Below are 19,595 nucleotides of genomic sequence, written 5' to 3' on the forward strand. Positions count from 1 at the left end.
CAAAGGAACATTGTTGTATCTGAATTCTCATAGAATTCTTGAGGTCTCGAGCTATAATTAATAGAAATATATATTATACTCAAAAGTTATTTACTATTATAATTACATTGTTACATCCTCCTTGAAACTCAATACATCATCAAATCTCAAACCATTGATTTCTGTCCTCGTGTAAGAATCCAATTCCTTCTGCAATGACTCCTCATTCTCTTCATCTCCAACGTCACTGGAAGCCACTAGAACCAAGCCTCTCGACCTTATCAAAGGAACCAATTTAGGTACTAAATCTAACAAATGAATAGATGTTATTAGACCAATCAAATTATTGTTAATAGTAAAGTTGACTGCTTCTTTAATAGATCTAATAGTGACTTCTTGGTGGTTACTGACAGTTTTATCTCCAGATGATTTGTTGAAAGATGGTGAGCCATGATTAATAGGAGAATGGCCAACAGATCTGGCTTTCTGTATATCATCTATCAATAGTCCATTGGCTGTTCGAGACTCGAATCTTCTCTTATGGCTATTGTAAGCAATTCCATTCATAATCAAAAACACAGGGAAGTTAGGTTGTTTCCAGTTCAAAATCTTACATATGAGGGAGTTGGATGACAACAAAATAATCGACCGACCAGAAGCTCCATGGCTAAGTTTGGAAGACCTGATGTGATTGAAAACGTCATTCAAAGTGAAGTCAATAAAATTGTTCAAGTTCAGTTGAATATTACCAATGAATGGCAAGCTCTCCAACTCATATAACGAAGGGAACACTAATTCCAAGTTCAAATTGATTTCGACGTTCAAAATTTCTAACAAAACATCCAATGGCAAGTAAATTATCCTCAATAACTTTTTGATCAAGCCGATATCTTTGATTGTCATTCTAGACAAATCATGAATGACCTTACCGTAATCGAACAAGTCGGTGGTAATAGAACTCAACTGATCTAACGATAAATTAGGTAAATACAAATCAATACTCTCTGTTATTGGAATTGACCAATGAGGACAAACAACCGGGGTTCCATCGTTAAGTAAGCAAATCTTTAAGCGAAGGTATTCTCCTGACAAAGATGTAGCTGTTACAATAGAAGAAGGTGCGGACCCCGAAACAAGCTCATTGGTAGAAGTTAGTGGGTTGCTGATCAAGTTACTGGTATTACTGGTGCCAGCACCAGTCTTTGGTGCATTGCTCCCACTCCCTATCACTGAGTGTACACTTGAAGGTGACAAAAAGTTATTGGGTGATAATCCGCCTGCAGCATTCAATTTCAAAGACTGTCTGTTGACAAAGCTGGTTGACGATTTCCAATATGTATCGAATTTGGAAGTTTCAAGTAATGTGCCTGAGAATGGGAAGATTACCTGGTAATTGAACTTTAGTTCACCGATGTTTCTCAACCTCAAGTCGAATAGAGGAAGTTGAATAGAGTTTATCTCAGGAGATGAAGTATCTATCTGGGAGAATGATAATGCAGTCGTCTTTGCAATCAACCTTGTACCAAATTTGGGAAATATCTCAAAGTCTATACGGAATTCATACAAAGAGTCCACATCAGTTTGGAATACACAATTGTTGCTGGCGTTAGTGTCACCACCGATAGGAAGCAAAATATTTCTAGGAACAATATCTGAAATATTTGAAGTCAAGGTGATTCTTCCTGGTTTCAAATCGGTGGTCAAATTGAAAAGGTTGATAAACTCTGCATCGGTTGGGAAGATTAATTCAATCAACACCTTTTGCTCCAAGAAATTATGACCGTACCTACGCAATGGTAAAATTGGTGGCGGCAACTGCAAGTCTGGGATACTATCTACGTTGTTTTTATCAATAGATCCACTGTCCTCGGAGTCATCATCATTTTCTCCAAGAATATTCATGGAATTAGCGATGTCATTGTTAGAGCTTTGCTTTGTAGCAATGATTTCTTCGCTGATGATGTTATTAATGTTAGCAATTTTCTTATTCTTGAAGTCATTATTAGATTGAATTGTATTGTAGTGATTGAGCAACTCATTTAAAACATTGATATGACCCTCAACTACACAGTAGTATAGTACATTGTAACCGTCCTCATCTACGATGTTCAACTTAGCACCCAACTTGACCAACTCCTGGGCAGTCTTGACATGGCCCTCTGATGCTGCGTAGAAGATGGGAGTCCATTTGTTAAGCCCGTCTAATCTGTTAATCTCGGCACCATATTGAATAAGTAATTTGATCAACTTGTAATGGCCTGAACGGGCAATGACATGGATTGGCGGCAAACCTTCCACGTCCTGTTGGTTCATGAGTTCATTGCTATTGTTTGGTTTGCTGTAGGAAAGAAGGTACTCAAGTGTCTTGTAGTCCCCAAACTTACATGCGTAGTTTATGGGCAAGTACTGAAGTTTGCTTTCATCATTTTGTGGGAAACAGTTACTACCCAGTTGCACTAATTTCTTGATTACGTTGAAGTTTCCATGCTTGATAGCAAGCAAAAGAGGCGACATTGACTCATTATCTAAGTCATCAATGTGGTCTTTGGGGAAGAAAGGCGTGAGAAGCTCTATCAAGTCTAGTCTATTATTCTGTGAAGCATAGTGCAAACACGTTCTCCCGTTAAAATCTTTACATATCAAAAGATTCGTCCTCTGCTCAGGAATCATCTTATTCATTATATGCTTGATGATGAATGTTCTTGAATGGTTAATAGAGTCAGTCGAGTTTATTACCTTAACACCATTATTTATTATGACATGGTGACTGCTCTCGTGGGTGGAAGCTGGAGGTATGGAACAACATTCATGAAGAATATTCTTATTGTTATTGAACTCGTCGTTGATGAAAGCAAAGTCAATCTCGTAATGGATCATGTCAAGAAATGACTCAAGGAATGTGTCTGATATCTTCAAATTCGACACAGAAAGAAGAAAAATCTTCGACAACTTGTATCTTGCAAATGCATTCAAAGGCTTAGGGCTGGGGTGTAGAGTCAGAGAAGATGATGATTGGCTCCCCGACGTTTTCGATGAACTCTTTACTTTATCCACCCATCGAGCAAGAAGTGATAAATCTGGATCTTTGATTGTGGCTACATTCACGAAAGAGGAGTATAACTCGTCAATTTCGTTGTTCTGTAGGTTTATGATGGAATTGTTTCGGCTGCCTGGAAAATTGTTAGGGCCAGGAAGGGACAGAATAGATATGTGACGTTGACTAGTAGCATCCCCAGTGGATGGGATGCCGTCATTATTCGGTATGGACATGTTGGTTGTAGAGTTTGTTCTAGAAAGAACATTAATATGTGATTGGCTAGTAGTAGTGGCTGTAGTTGTATTGGTACTAGCAAAACTATTCAAGGACGAGTAATCTCCATCCATGATAGACTCCAAATCGAAGAGAGATTGGGTGACCAAATCACTCAATTCGTTGATTTCATTCTTGTGGAATACTGGTTGAACGCTGACAGCTGTCAGGATGAAAAGCTCCTTAGTATGAGATTTAGAACGTTTATCCCATTTCTTCACCACTTTGGAGAATCCGGTCTCATTGAGCTCTATAAACTGCTGTAAACGAACCAAATCCTGATGAATCTTCTTGAAGTTCTGATACAAATTCAAGTATGAGATCGAGTTTCTGAAGTTTGCATTGATACTTGATTGTGAGTTGGATGAGGCGGCTGAAGTTGCATTGGAGGCTGATCCGTTGGTCAGATTAGATTGCTGGATAAACTCGTTTGTTTTGTTGAATAGTTCATTCTTTTTCATTACCAACAAGTCGAGGTTGATTGCCAAATTGGCTTGTTTCTCTAGGTAGAACAGGTTGACTTTGTCTAATTCACGTTCCACTCTGAAGAAAAACGATGCTTTGTTCTCCTTAAGTGTTTGCTGGATTTCTGCCTGGGTGAGCGGTCTATTACTGCTATCCTTGGTAGCCGTTGTAGCCGGGATAGCCAACTGCTTGATCAACTTCTTAAGCGCCTTGTAATCTATGAAATGGCCCGAATACTCGGGCAACTCCAACTGGCGGGACGCGAGGTACTTACCGAACTTCATGGGGAGTTTCTGTGATGTTGTGAGAAGCTGGCGGGAGCGACTTTAAGTATAACTAGCGGGACTATTAACAAGAAGATAAACACTCCGAACCAACGAAAACCCAGAATGTCCCAATAAGAAAGATAAAGACTACCAGTCCGTTTTTGCTGTAAGCTCAAAGAATTGACAACCAAGAACCGTGTATTAGTGTATAATATAATAATAGGCGCTAATAAAAGAGTACAGTGACAGAGACACTGGGAGACGGCATACGGCGGACGTTATTTACGGGAATTTGGGTGGTTTTTTTCTCTGTGCGTGCGAGAGAGCCCACACGTGGAGAGACTGTAAAGTGAGGGAGTGGTTGGGCGATGGTGTGGGAGAAATGAGCGGTGTGCGAAAGATGGTAGGAATTGTATGAGGAGGGAAGAGTTCAATATGGTTATGGTGATTTTGTAGTATATAACGGGCTCAGAAATAGAGAGTTGAGAGGGAACGGGGAACGTGGAATATAGAGGATATTTAGGATCTAGTGTGTCGTTGAAGCTTAAGAGGCTTCTGGCTTCTTTTGAATTGGAGGTTATATTAATGCTCAGTGATATTAGGTGAAAATCGTTCTCTACATGCTTTGGTCGCTATATACCACTATAGTGGACGCCGTTTTATGACTCTTCGGGTTCTTCTTCGTATGCATTGAGTTATTACGTCCCTGTTCCAATTTACCCCACCAATGATGTATAGAATACTCTATTGACTCAAGTCTCTTTTCTTGCATTTACCATCAGCAGCGAGCGATAAAGTAATTAATATGGCTCTCACTAATACGGCTGTATACCATTCAAATATGAATGAAATAAAATAAAAATTCAGCATTGCCATTGTTTATTCTATTGCTGAACCCAGATTTATTAGAAATCCCAGATCCAAGGCTTGCGATACGTTACTTTTAGAACATGTTGCATAATATGAATAGTATTGTAATAAGCTGATGGCTGTGCTCGTAGTGAATGAGAAAACGTGCTGCGAATCTTGCACTAGCTAGTGCCCCGTATCGTATCGTGATACCGAGACAATGTACTATTTCGACAGAGAAGTTCCGAGATTTTTTAGTTACAAGGATGTGTCGCGAAAATCATTCCCTGCGTAAATGGGAAATTTGACAGACACGGAACAACCGCCCAAGGAAGTAGCAATAGTCAATTCTTCTTCCTGGCATTGTCACACAACAGGAATTTTTGAATCCTACCTGGTGGCATTTTCCAGCTGAGGATGTGTGACCCAATCAAAATAGCCTCTCTAATAGTGGTAATCATTTTTTTAGGAAAAGTTTTATTTTAGGACCCCTAACAAATTTGGGTTTGCTTAGACAGCTGTCACCAGATTTTTCTTTTAGTATCTAAAATGATTTCGAGAAATTGCAGCGAAATGGGTCTATAGTGTGCTACAGCGTCGTTTAGAAAAGGCATGCTTTGACTTAGATCACTACCATTATTTGCTTGTCAAACAATTCTTTGCCATAAACTTCTACTCATCATAAACTTTTCACACATTTTGGAATTACTGCGAAATTCTTGGAATATTAAACATTTTTCATTTACCATCAGAGTAGTAACAAACCGTGGAATACATTTACGATTTTTTTTTTATATTTTACCAAATAATATAAGAATTTTTACCTATAACTATTGAAAATTGCTCCAGTCGTTACTATACTACTATACATAATTAGCAATTGCCGTCTAGTGTCGCTAACCTGAAAATGCAAGAAGCATTCTGCACGTCTTCTATTCTCGATAATTTTTCACTTCTCATTTTTCACTTCTCATTATTCACTATATTTCATGTTGATGGCAAATTTGGTAAAAGGCACATTTCAATTGTAAATAAGAGAACTCAGGTATATACTAAGTAGATAGTCTGTATTACACTCATTTAATTGAGTCGTCCGCAAGACTTGTAGGACTGTGGCAACTATGTCTTCTCCCAGCTAACTCTTTCGCCATCCTCTGCCTCTCACAGTAATCTCTGCCAAAGGTTCCGTGATTATTCGTTACGTCAACAAGCTACAATAACGTCTATGTATTATGTATATTTTCCTAAATCATTGCCATATACGAATTACTACCAACAACGAATGCATCATTACAATTGCTGCTTCTCTACTTCTTAGCAGCATCCTTAGCAGCATCGAAGTGCTCCTTGAACTTGTCGGCATTCTCCTTGTTACCGAATCTAATGGCCAAGGTCTGGGCCTCTGGCTCACCCTCAGAAATATCGGCGGTCACAGTGTAGACCCAAGATCTGTCCGAACCGATATTTGGCTTCAATTCGTACTCTCCAGAGATCAAGTGGTTGGCACAGATCTTCAAGGTCTTGTCTCTTCTCATCAAGATTCTGACTCTGCCAGAAACCTTGTGCTTCAAGAACTTGACGTCACCGGTACCTCTTTCTTTCCATTCCTTGGTGTCACCGTGGAATCTGAACAACTTGGCACGGACCTTGTATAATACCTCTTCGTCTTCTTCGTTGGTCTTGACGTCGACCTTCTCCAACTGAACCAAAGGCTCGAAGTGGACGTCTACTTCTTCTTCGTCGGCAGCATCTTCGTCGTTTTTAGTTTCTGTCTTGGATTCCTCCTTCTTGGACTCTTCCTTGGCTTCTTCCTTAGTGTCGTCTTCCTTCTTTTCCTTCTTTGCTCCGAACATGGAGAACACGTTGGCGGTTGGAGGCTTTGGGATGGAGGTGGTTGTTTCCTCAGTAGCAGGCTTGGTTTCTTCGGCTGACATGATGTAATGTATAGACTGAATATGCTTGATAGAAGAAGACTTCTCACGTTGAACTTATACAACCGTCGTCTGTTAAACCTCATAAGATCTGATTCAATTTTTTTCCTGCCTCTTCGTTTGAGGTTCTGTTTACAGATTTGTGGGTGTGATGTTGACTTCCTGATTCGGAAACAAGTGCGAAGTGTAATGGGATTGGATGTATTTGGATGTATTGGGGTTGGATGTAGTGGAGGAGGAGGTGGAAGAAATACGAGGCAATCAAATCACATCATTGGAGAAGCAGTGGGTTTGGTGATGAAGAGTGGTCAGGGATCATTTTAGCTTAGTTTTTTTATGGATGTCATGGGCCATCTTGGAGTGAGTTGTTAAAGTAGTAAAAAACCAAGCAATGAGTGCTATCATTGTGTAGGTATAACTGTGAGAACTTCAGTCTTTCACATAGTGAATCTCTGATTGAAGTAGGCAAAAATCTAGCTATTGTAGAGTTAAAAGCAAAGAAGTAGCTGGCGGTAAATGCCAAAAAATGGCATTGAAATAGCAAGATTCACGGGATTGAAAAGGCAGTTTCATAGATAACTGTTCTTTGCTTTCCATTCAACAGCTTTCAACAATATAGGCCCAAGAAAACAAAGGACTTCACTAAGGACTTCGGTTTTTTTTGCAGCATTTCATCTTTATTTATCTTCAATCTTGTCCCTTCTCTTAAATAGAAGAATGTGAAGTACAATATAGCTCACCAAACTAAAGATCTCCTTTAACAGAATCCTCTAATGACCAGTTAGAACTCCAAATTCTTCCTCTATCACGAGTTTTGGGAAGAAATATCCTCACCAATTCCAGCTGGGTTAACTGTACTAGTTGTCTTATTTCGGGAAACTCATAGTAAATTGCTTGAAAGGGAAGCCATGCTTGCAATACGACTGGACAAAGGTCAAAATCAAGCATGTTCCTGTTAAAGAAAGCTCCATATAATTTCTCTACTCTGTACCACGAATACATGAAATAGACAGCTGCAAAGACTAATCTGACTGTCTTCGTGGGAAAAAGATGCCAAACCAAGAAGGAGAGAGTAAGGCAATGCCATGCCATTTCAATTCTTACCCAGTTAATCAACACTTCGGAAAGTGTCTTCAATACTTCAACTGAAGTCATTGTAATTACTTCTATAGAATGAAACACTTATTATGACAGTTAATGATCAACTTTTATGTTTTAGCATTGATTACTTTTTAAGCCTTGCAAAAATCTTGTTGCAAAATGGCCGCGCTACCAATCAAGATAGTCAAGATGGGTATATCGCCTATTATGTTTATGTAGTTTTATCATGTACATTTAGGCTAAGGAGGTTGTTAAACAATTCTAATAACGCTGATTAATTCAAAGTGACAAAGACTTCTTCATTATAGAATTCAACAATTCAGCATCTTTTTTGTAGAACGTAGGGAAACTTCTACATCGTCAACTTTCTGCTAATAAAGGATTATATACTATACATTTGCAATATATACAAGTTAAACTTTTGGCTATATGAAAGAAACAAATAAACTTTAAGGATCTATTATTAATCTTACTTGTTTCTTGTCAAAATGGAGTTTGTCAAGAATTCTAAGGCACTTCTGGCATCAGACTCAGGTAATACTCTGAGATTTTCCAATGCCTTGTAACAGTACTCTTGAGCCATTTCCCTGGTCTTCTCCAAACCTTGGAATTTATCCACTGCATTTCTGGCGATTTCGACATCACCAGGCTCGCTGAACTTTCTTCCAATCAACTCTCCCAATTCCGGCTGTTCCTTCCATGCAAACAAAATAGGAGCAGTAGCTAACCCCAACTTCAAGTCTGCTTGCGAAGGCTTTCCAAAAGTGGCATTGCTGGCAGTGTAGTCAAGCATATCATCCACAATCTGGAAACACAATCCCAAGTTACGACCAAATTCGTAACAGTTTTCAATGATGTCATCTTGCGAACCACTCAAAACAGCGGCGGCACGGGACAGTTTAGACATCAACGAAGCAGTTTTCAAGTACGTCTTGTGCAAATAGTATTCGAATGCAGCATTAACATTTGTTATGTGGTCGACTTCTTGCGGAGCCGAAACACTATATTCATGTTGTTTGGTTGGAACTTTACCTGTAGCTTCGGGAATAATCTTGTTCTCGCCGTCATTGGAAATGCTGTTGGTTTCACCATTGCTCATAACAGTGTTCTTCAATTGCATGAATTCTCCTTCTACCAAGTTAGCGATGGTTGTAGACAAAAGCTCAATGACTTCCGGGTTTCTCAAACGTGCAATGGCAACGGAGGCTCTTCCTAAAAGGAAATCTCCGGCCAAAACTGCCATCTTGTTGGTAAATGCTATATTTCCACTTGGTCTTCCTCTTCTGGAATCCGACAAGTCGATGACATCGTCATGCAAAAGTGAAGCAGTGTGGATCATCTCGACAATTTCGGCCAAACGACGCTGCTTAGGTAAAATACCGTTGACCGCGTCGAATTGGGGCAATCTGTCCATTGGCTTGGACAATGGATCCAATATCACCTTGGGGTTAATTCCATGCAAAATGGCCAATGGGGAAATCGAGTCATCAACAGAATTTCCAGCTACACTGGTTTTGGTTGGAGTTCCTTTGAAGTGAGGCTGCTCGGTGACATCGTATGTATCTATTTTTATTCTATTACGTTGTTCGAGTGGAATAGCAGCCAATGACTTGGAAAGCAAAAGTACAATCAATGGACGGACATTCTTTCCTTCCGCTTCAAAATAGTACGAACTGACTCTGTTAAGAGTAGGGTGTCCGGAACCGATCAAGTTGGCAATTGACTTGGCCAAATTGGACATTTCATGACTGACAATCGAGAATGGATCACTGAAAGTGGAACTCGATTGTGGTTGTACGAGCTTCTCTGCGGTTTCGACGGCAGTTTTAAAGGTATTGGCCGACTTCGCTGATGCCGAGGCAGAAGAGTAGTACCTTGAAGAAAGAACAAGTCTGCTTCGCTTCACGAGAAGGTTTGGTTTGAATGCCGAGCTCATCGTAGGAAGCGCTGTTGAGTCGTGGTTGTTGCTGTGAGCCTTCAGTAAGATGGACTGATAGGGCTATAAGAAGTGAATAGTCTTGTACGGATGGAGTTTCGGAAGGTACTTTGCTGCGGAAAGAGCTCGGATCCGGGAATAGCGTTCAAGACAACTAGATGGGTACGACTACAGAACACTTATCTACGAGAATGCTTTGCTATCACACACTTGAGCTTTAACCGCCAACTACTTTAACCGTACAATTAGCTCAGAGAGTCAGACATAATGAATTTTTCACAGGAATCACGTGCCATGGAGACGCTACCATAAATGGGCTTATATGCGAGTGAACGGGAAATGTTACCAACGGTTTTTCAGTGAATGGGGTAGCAAGTAGCAAGCTAGTGTTTTGGGAGTGGTTGAAGTATGGATTAGTTGATATAGATAGGTGGTGACGTGGGTGTGTCATGATTGGATATGGATAAAATGATAGGATGGCTTTGGTGAGTAGTAGGAGGACGTTTGTGTGTAGAAGGAGGACGTAGGTGTGTAGTAAGGTGCACTTCAGTAAGTAGTAGGATGAACTTTGATGCAATCGCCTGGAAGAGAACTAGAAGTGGATTTTTCTTTTTTATGTTTGGATTATATAGTATCAAATAATAGTATAGTGCTACATAAATATTGTACTATATATGGTGCTTTGTTACAAATGGTTATTGCTGTGGAGGTTAAAAAAAGATGCAAAATATGTTGTGTAGTGCTGTGTAGCGGTGTAACAGTGGTACTTAGTGATATATAGTGGTGTATAGTGGTTTTTAGTGGTTTTTAGTCGTTTATAGTGTATAGCAAATATTGTATAGATCGGTATACTTTGTTAATACTGGCATATAGTAATATAGTACCATAGTGGCATATAGTAGTAGTACATAGTGGCATACAACAGTATATAATAGTATATAGTAGTGGGGTGCATATTACTCAAAGGAATGCATGTTGTAGTGTCGTGTGGGAACATTTCTGAGATCAATATGCAGTTATTACACTTAATGGTTGCATCCTATATATGACAAAAGTCATTTGGAGTTATTCCTTTTTAGCAGCCATAACTTCTATTGGTGGAGGTGTTCTTGAGAGCAATTATAAGTGTAGAGAGACCAGGGAGAGGAGCAACCATTAAAACAAGGGCCGTGAAAAGTAGTACAGCTAAAATTGAGTATTCCATCAACTCGGTACTTGCATATGCTAAAAATAGTACGGTACCATAAACTGTCTTGTATATGCTTCAAGAATCTTAATGAAAGCTAGCGTGTATTATATATGTTTAACGATTTCACTAAAACAATCTGTAAATGACGATAATATGTGTCAATCGTATTAAATTCTAAACAATGGCTCAAGAGAGTTCAGGAGAACTCCCTGCTGAGATAGCGTCTAGATAGCAAATAAACAATAGATATATACAAAATGATATATTATGATAAGCCAGACGCTTTACTGGAAATGCTCACGTTGAACAGGATGCATGTTTCTTAAGAAGATGTCTGGTGGAGTCAATGTTCCTAAACATCTCTTGGCATGAAGGTTCATGAAGGTAAGACCAAACAAATAACTTGCATTAACCCACCCGAAGCCTTCGGTAGCGACTCCCTTAAAGTCCAAGCCTTGGTTTCCATACTCCGCATCGACTCTATGAGGTACAGCGCCCTTAGTCACGTTGTATTTCTCAACAACAACACCATTGTAATCAACGAAGGCACGAGTCATCATGTAAAGCCAACGGTAAGCCAAACGACGAGCACATCCATCATATCCGTAATTGGTTAACCCGATCCAGGCTAAAATCTGCTGTGGAGCCCAACCATATGGGTAGTCCCATTGACGAGATGGCCTACGAAGATTGATATCACCACGAGATTCAAGAGTACCAGCCACCAAGCCGCCAAACTCTTCAAATTTCTCAAGTGAGTTCTTGACAAGCTTATCTGCTTGCTCTTGCGTTGCCATCTTGGACCACAATGGCCAGAAGGCGGTTGCAGACTCATACTTTGATTGCTCTTCTTTCTTGATGTGGTAGTCGTAAAACATCGAATCCTTCTCATTCCACAAGTACTTGGTTACATTGGCTACCCTAGCCTTAGCCTTTTCGGCCCAAGGGGCGGCAGTCTCGATTCTTCCAGTCGAACATACAAACTTGTCGCCGAACAAGCTTTCAATGATAAATGCAATATCAACTTCGTATTTGTAAAGCAAAGAATTCAAGTCCACAGTGGCTAAGTAGGCGCATTTTCCCTCTAATCTGTAGGAAGTGTCATGTCCTGATTCTCTTACTGCTCTATCATGTAAGAAATACTCGTCAAGATCAGGCTCTTTAATCTCTTCCAAATTATACTTTTCAATAAACTCCTCCTGGGAGATCTTATACTTTTCCACGTATGGCTTCAATACTGCATTGAAATGGGTAGCTTCTGTCTCTGGAGGAATACCGATTCCTTCAGGATGGTAGCAAGATAAACCAGTCTTCTCATCCAAACGAGGCTTGGCGCACCAGACGGTTTCATATTCTTTGATGGCAGCTTCCGTAGCTCTATGGAGGAAATCTAAAGCCTCTTCCAAGCGCTCTGGATCAATTTCAATTGTTTTATTGTAAACTCTAAGTGCCATATCAGTTAAGAAAGGTGGTTGAGAACGTCCCAAATAATACGATCTATTGGCATTGAGAATCTTACCATAGTGATGGATCTCATAAATGAAGTTTTCTGTCATTCCTCTGGCCAAAACAAGGTGTTCCTGTTGGGTTGGAGTGACATCGGTTAGCAAACCGATAGTTTCCATGTAAGAATCCCAACCGTACAACTCGTTGAAACGGCCACCTGGGACAACATATGGCTGGTTGATCATGTTCTTTGGGTTCTTAGGATCAGGAGTTGATGCAAGGGCAAGTAAACCTGGCTTTTCGTTAATGGATCTGATGTATTTAGCATCGATTTTCTCTGGCAAATATTGAACATCGAAATAAATATCTGGTCTGCTCTCCTTGATAGCTTTGAAGTACTCGTACTGATCCGCTCTATTATGAGGAACGTATATACGGTGCGGTTCAGCATTTTCATGCAAAATACCATTGTCGTCGACATATGTTTCCTTTATCTTGGAGTCTCTGGACATGTCTACAATATTATCTTTTGTGATCTGCCTAGTCAAGGACTTCCAGAATTGGGTGGAAATGAGTCTCTTCATACGTGCTACTGGGTTCTCATTAAGTCTTTGTTCGTCCAAGATCATCTGATTACGGCCGAAACGCTTTGCAATGGTCAATTCTTGGAGTAGGTTACTCAACATATAAGTACCACGAACAGCCGCTTGGTTGAAACCGTTGGAATTGGCAGTACCAAGTCTCAAGACCTTAGGACCAGTATCTTCAATGGTGATCTGGCAGTTTCTGTCTGTATCTTCGTTGTGCAATAATTCATCGAGAGTGGATTCTATGTCGTTTATGTAGAACTTCTTTGGTCTGAGGTAGGAATCATCGACAGAAGATCTTCTGAAGTGATGAACAACTTTAGTCTTTTGTGAGCTACCATTGAGGGATTCGGTGGACGAATCATCTCCATAGATTGGGACAATCGATGGCTTACGTGCAAGTGCAACTGCTGAAGGCTTTGGATCGTCGACTGAAGGAGAAATATCTGGAGTAGGAGCAGAAGGCACGGGAGTTGGAGATTTGGAGTTATTGGCAGATGAAGATGACGATGACTGCTCCTTAATATCTGTGATTCCGAAATCACCAAACATCTTATTGCGGGGTTTAGTCTCAAAGACAGAGAACGTTCTGACACGTCCCATTTTGGAGTTGGGCATGTTCTTAGCACCATAGTAGTTCTCTGGCAAGTCGAAAGGATCATCGTTGTCACTCGCGGAGGAGGTTCTCCGGTGGTGCCTGAAGGGGTTGTTCATTTGCACAGAAATTTTGAAACGATGAGGACAGGTAACAAGCGATGGAAGACTCGGTAGATGATACACCGATGATATAAACTAAGGGTAATGCTAGAAATTTGCTGGATATGACACGGAATGAATGCAAAGCGCGGCGGCGACAGTTATTCTGGGTCAATAGAAGTAGTTTTCACTGGCCAGCAATACCTGAAGAAAAAGAAGAAGTCACTATTATTTATATATCTCTATCGATGGAAATTAATTAATGATGATGTCAGTTTTCTTTGGCAGAGGCGATGAATTAGTACCGTGCGGCTCACGGTCCGATAAGGCGATGGAGGAAGGATTAGCGAGGATTAGAGTGTGGAGGGAAGGGATGAGAGGGGGGGCGGTTCTGAATGGTTCTGAGTGGTTGTGAGCGAGTTCACTGTCGATGCAAGGGCGTGAGAGCTATCGAGGTGTAGATGCTACGGATATGGAGGATTCTTTTCTTTTTATAGATGAATATTTGTGTAGTTTGTTGTATTCTTATATACTATGAAGAGATGACGACGGGCGGGCTTATTAGAGGGTTACCCCGATTTCCGCATTGGTGCATGGTCGCAATTAGAGGCAGAAGATGTCAACGAATGCAATAACAACGACGGAATAAGAAATTCAACAAAAATCTAAATAATATTTACTACCGAGATGCTACCACCACAACAACCACAACAACCACGATAATAACACAATAACACGGCAACCACCATGGCTGCTGGTCCCATCACACCTTGCCATCTCTAGAAAAAACGTCTCATTGCTCAACAGAAAATAAACGTTCCAAACTTTTTCCTAACTTTCCGCTATTTTTGCGAGGTTATAGTCCGTCCCTGTAGCGGTGTGACTTGCCACGAAATGGGAACATTCTCGCTGCAAATACTTGCATACGCAGCGCACAGAACGCATGGATCACTACGCAGAACGGCTTCCAGCGACAGATGGTCCTCATTTGTCATTATTCCTCCCCAAATGGAAGCCGGAAAAGGACCCAATGATCCACTGTTTCCATGGTGAATCAAGATTTTGTCACTCGTGTTAACGGTGTGGGGTTGCATATTCAAACAACAATTTTCCTGATATTGGCCATAATAAAAGTTTATAAAATTCCGAATATTTTATCATGTTTACGCCTGACGTGTTCTATGCTTGGTTGCAAGATTCCGCCGGATTTGTAACCGTGAGTAACAGACAAGTGGCAAGTGTTCGCCTTGCCGCCTGGTACTCCTGACACTGCAGTGGCTTGTTGTGTCGGTAGGTTATTTATTCCGAGAATTTCTTCCATCACTGTGCCAGCCTTGCAAAAAGCTAAAAATATATTGGCACATTTTTGGTTCCAAAATTAGCCTTTGCTGCAGCCCCATAGTCATCTACTCCTATTGTCCAGCATTTTAAGAATAATTCGGACGTTTCTTGTCACCAGCCTTCCAATAGTCTTCTGAAACCTTGGGTTCGAGAAAACGGGTATGTCGGGATACCCTCCAGAATTGACCAGAGAGTTGACGGTGATAACCGGGGTTGAAGCTATTTTGAGAAATACACCAGGCCAATTTAGTAGTTTGCTGCGTCTAAGCATATGTTACTGGTTTGCGTACCCCTGCCCGTCATTACCTTATTACTTAGATAACATTGGTTCCAGAAGTAGATGAATCATCTACACGTGACTAGAGGTATTGAAGATGTCATAGTACTTCCATCCTACATATATATTCTTTCCAGCAATGTTTCATTCACTTCTTGAATGCAAAATTGTATAATTTAAGGGAGAATTCCCATAATATTTTGCACCCTTTAAATCTTATTCATAGAGGAACATTCTTGATATCTATTGCGTCCGCAAGCCGAGACTACCTATGTAGTATTTCTGAAGGCATACACGTCTGAATTTCTGGTTAATCCCCACTACAAGTGTCTGGAAAATGTACTGGATCAATAGTTAGTTCTGGAGGGAGCGCATGCATAGACACCCTTCTAGAAGATCTCCATTTGTTTGCAGATGTACTTTCTTCAAATAAGATTTCTTCAAGTTTCCAATGGAACGGCACCGCAATCGACTAGGATTATCAAAAGTCAAATCTATTTACAATCAAGAATACAATTCTAAAGGCGACTTCGAGAGAACATTATGGAAGCATTCTCGTAACCACCTTAAAAGAAATCACGGAACAGTTGCAAACTCGTATTCTCACGTGATTTTTTGTGGAGACAAGCTCCCGGTCTTGTTAGTTATATTCTTTTCACATTATAAGAATTTCACAGTTGCAACTACGCCAGGAGTTCCCGATTTCTTCCTTGCTTGCCAATTTGCTCAAAATAGCGATCTTATTGCAATCCATGAGGTTCTCGTTTAGGAGCCTCGGTGGTTTCAGGATCCTCTCTCTAACTGCTCTCGCCGGGCACTCCATTCCTGTTTCAGGCCTAACGAGACAGGGTTGTGCCATGTCAATATTACTTGGATTCCCATCGTTCGGTACTCCCTGCCGATGAAGGCCTGCATTGCCGAGTTGACCTCCGAAACTCGATAATTGGAACCCATTTATTCATTGTTGCACTTAACATCGGATCGTCGCACAGACCAATACCTAGACTCTTGATTGGAGCTACTCCATATTACTTCTGTCTGACTATTTTCATTTAGGACCACTTGCACGTCAATCGAAGGAAACTGCCCCCCCATAGCCATTTGTGACCGTTCCAAAACCGAATCATGGAATATCCACGTCTCCAATGGCCTGTGTAATTCGAGTTCTTGTGAAATTGCACCCAAGCTATCCCGAAAATTGACCTCCGAGGCTATTGACCCCAGAAAATCACAGGTCACGTGCCAACGGGTCTTCCGAAGCTCAGTATTACTTTTTTGTTCAGAATTCCACTGTCGTGGGATTCGTTCCTCTAATCCCTTGAATTCAAACCACTCACTTTGTGCCAATTAGCCCCACACGTCTAGCAACCTATTCATGGCCACTATTCCTCTAATAATATGTCTTTTACAGTTACACTAATCGCCTATCCGAGCCAGCCTTTATTTTTTTTTCATTCTGTGCCATGCCACAAAGCACACACTCACTTCGGTCCACTACCATAAATCCACTCAACTCAACTCACCTACTCAGTACAACTCACCCACTCCGAACTGCTCACTGTGTAATAAATAGCGACTGACTCTCTCTACCCCACTCCGGGCGGACTTTTTGATCGACTTCTCTGTCTCCCAAAAGAAGACAAAAGACAAAAAACAAACCACACATTAATACATTGTACAGTACAAATCCTCTCTCCCACACTCACCCCGGTCGCACCCGGCTCGACTATCCCATAGATTCTCAAGTCTCCACCGCCCGCCACGGTAAAGTCCATCTGCCCGGACATTAGAGACCTCGTTGAGGCCCGCCGACCAGAGGAAAGTCACGTGCGCCACATCGCATGCCCTTCTCCAGAGTCGTCTCCGTCGGGGCCAATTGTATGGGGTATGGGCTAATATCCTCTGGCTACCTGGCAGCCCTAGATCGTGTCTGGGTTCCCCTCCTTTGCAGGCGCGTGGATATAAATAGTGGATCGATTCAGGATTTTGGTTGCCATTTTGAAAAATTTGGAAGGTCTTTTCAGGTGATTGAGTATTCCCCCACGTTCTATAGTGTTAGTAATATCCTATAGCCGTAATCTATTCTGTCTAGATACATATATATTCCTCGTACAAAAAAATGGTTAAAGTCGCTGTCTTAGGTGCTGCCGGTGGTATCGGTCAGCCATTGTCGTTGTTGTTGAAGTTGAACCAGAACGTCGACGAATTGTCGTTATTCGACGTCGTCAATGTCCCAGGTGTCGGTGCTGACTTGTCTCACATAAACTCCGACTCCGAGACCAAGTCTTTCTTGCCTTCCAGCAAGGAGGACAAGACAGCATTGGCTTCTGCTCTTTCCGGTTCCAACTTGGTTATCATCCCAGCTGGTATCCCAAGAAAGCCTGGTATGACCAGAGACGACTTGTTCAACATCAATGCCGGTATCATTAAGGGATTGGCCGAAGGTATTGCCGAGAATGCTCCAAAGGCCTTCGTTTTGGTCATCTCCAACCCAGTCAACTCCACTGTTCCAATTGTCGCCGAGACCTTGAAGCAAAAGGGCGTCTATGACCCAGCTAGATTGTTCGGTGTCACCACCTTGGACATTGTCAGAGCCAACACCTTCATTTCTCAATTGTTCCCTAAGGAGTCTAAGCCATCTGACTTCAACATCAACGTCATCGGAGGTCACTCCGGTGAGACCATCGTTCCTTTGTACTCACAAGGTAACTCCAAGGCTTTCTACGACAAGTTGTCTGAGGAGCAAAAGAAGGAGTTGATCCGCAGAGTCCAATTTGGTGGTGACGAAGTCGTCCAAGCCAAGGGCGGTGCTGGTTCCGCCACCTTGTCTATGGCCTACGCCGGTTACAGATTGGCCGAGTCTATCTTGAAGGCTCTTTCTTCCTCCGAAGATATTATTGAGTGTACTTACTTAAACTTGGACTCCTCCATCAAGGGTGCTTCCGAGGCCAAGGAATTGGTTGGTGGTTTAGATTTCTTCTCCTTGCCAGTCAAGTTGGGCAAGAACGGTATTGCCGAGGTCAAGTACGAGATCTTGAACAAGATCAGCGACGACGAGAAGAAGTTGTTGGCTGTTGCCAAGGAGCAATTGTCTGGTAACATCTCTAAGGGTGTCAGCTTCGCTACCAAATAGATTATTTGATAATAGTATTTATTCAAAATAGGAGAATAAAAGCCTTTGATAGGATTACGAAAAGAGAAAGTGTAGAGCTAAGTAGCGGGTTTTGTAACTACCAGTGTTGGGTGACTACAATCTCAGGCAGGCTACATAGAGTCACCTAGCTAGGAATCAAATACCAGAATGTTTAGTGATAGGAAGACTAGGATTCTGCCCCTTCCACCCGATTCGGTTCTCCTGAGTAAATTTTGGCTCAAGTAGTTTCCAAAGTTAGTAGGTTACACTTATGTTATGTTTTGGGAACTGTAACTTTGCAACCGTGCCAAATTGGAGCCTCACAAGCTTTTCCAGTCACATATCTATTGATTTCGCAACAATATAATAGTTTTCTCATCATTTTTGATGTTTCGAGCTTTAAATTTGGGGAAAGTATCCCTCAATATGACCACTTATGAAAGAGAACACCAATGAACCTTTTCAGTTATCTTTTGGCCAGTTTTACTTCTATATTTATATCCCATTCTACTTCATAGAGAATACCAGCTCAAGTCAAACAGCGCTACCAATAAAATATTGCGTGTATATAAAATATTTTAATCAATCAAAATGCTTCCTTTTAATGAACACCCATGACGCAGTATTTAAATTGTGATTACCCCTTAAGTTTCATTTTATGCCCGATTTTTGCGCCAGAAAAGCAGTTTTTGCCACGATGAAGCGTAGATTGTTAGGATCTCAGATCGTACTTGAGACATCTTAGAGGAGGAGTTTCTATTGGTAAAAGGTCTACCGAAGACCCAACTCCTGTGAATTTCACCTTCTTTATCGTGCTTTGTGCACTCACCGCCCCACCTCCCCCTTTCTCTACCACTAAAGAATAAAAATAAATGTTAATCGGAATACCGCCAATCTCTAGCTTGTTGTAATGTTCCATATTATGTTCCATATTATATTCCATATTATGTTCCATATTATATTCCACATTATGCTCCATACATTCTCCTTGGTCCATTCTTCTGTCCTACACAGAAAATAAAATACACGCAGACTTCGCATCCATTTACAGGAATATTCATATACTGTATTCATATTTGCGTCGGTATT

General features: G+C 41.1%; 5 protein-coding genes across 5 annotated transcripts; 1 reads left to right on the forward strand and 4 right to left on the reverse strand. All coding sequences in view use genetic code 12, as the record gives it.

Moving 5' to 3' along the window:
* Positions 1–102: 102 nt before the first annotated feature.
* PHO81 (Pho81p) lies at positions 103–4,038 on the reverse strand (the record flags this gene model as incomplete). The annotated part of the gene is made up of 1 exon (XM_064918561.1): positions 103–4,038. The coding sequence occupies one exon, from the start codon at positions 4,036–4,038 to the stop codon at positions 103–105; it is 3,936 nt and encodes a 1,311-aa protein (XP_064771978.1).
* A 2,050-nt stretch (positions 4,039–6,088) lies between these two features.
* YRB1 (Ran GTPase-binding protein) lies at positions 6,089–6,875 on the reverse strand. The gene has a single exon (XM_064917982.1). The coding sequence runs from the start codon at positions 6,801–6,803 to the stop codon at positions 6,177–6,179; it is 627 nt and encodes a 208-aa protein (XP_064771979.1). The 5' UTR covers positions 6,804–6,875; the 3' UTR covers positions 6,089–6,176.
* Positions 6,876–8,168: 1,293 nt separating this feature from the next.
* On the reverse strand, positions 8,169–10,101 carry RJT20DRAFT_131336 (trans-hexaprenyltranstransferase). The gene has a single exon (XM_064917983.1). The coding sequence runs from the start codon at positions 9,835–9,837 to the stop codon at positions 8,371–8,373; it is 1,467 nt and encodes a 488-aa protein (XP_064771980.1). The 5' UTR covers positions 9,838–10,101; the 3' UTR covers positions 8,169–8,370.
* Positions 10,102–10,964: 863 nt separating this feature from the next.
* Positions 10,965–14,234, reverse strand: NTH1 (alpha,alpha-trehalase NTH1). Its single transcript, XM_064921065.1, has one exon. It carries the CDS (start codon positions 13,771–13,773, stop codon positions 11,311–11,313), a length of 2,463 nt encoding a protein of 820 aa, XP_064771981.1. The 5' UTR covers positions 13,774–14,234; the 3' UTR covers positions 10,965–11,310.
* Positions 14,235–17,290: 3,056 nt separating this feature from the next.
* On the forward strand, positions 17,291–18,580 carry MDH1 (malate dehydrogenase). The gene has a single exon (XM_064917984.1). It carries the CDS (start codon positions 17,493–17,495, stop codon positions 18,504–18,506), a length of 1,014 nt encoding a protein of 337 aa, XP_064771982.1. The 5' UTR covers positions 17,291–17,492; the 3' UTR covers positions 18,507–18,580.
* The last annotated feature ends 1,015 nt before the right edge of the window (positions 18,581–19,595 follow it).

The sequence above is a fragment of the Scheffersomyces xylosifermentans genome, assembly GCF_036884685.1.
Source record: "Scheffersomyces xylosifermentans strain CBS 12540 chromosome Unknown RJT20scaffold_8, whole genome shotgun sequence".
Lineage (NCBI taxonomy): Eukaryota > Fungi > Ascomycota > Pichiomycetes > Serinales > Debaryomycetaceae > Scheffersomyces > Scheffersomyces xylosifermentans.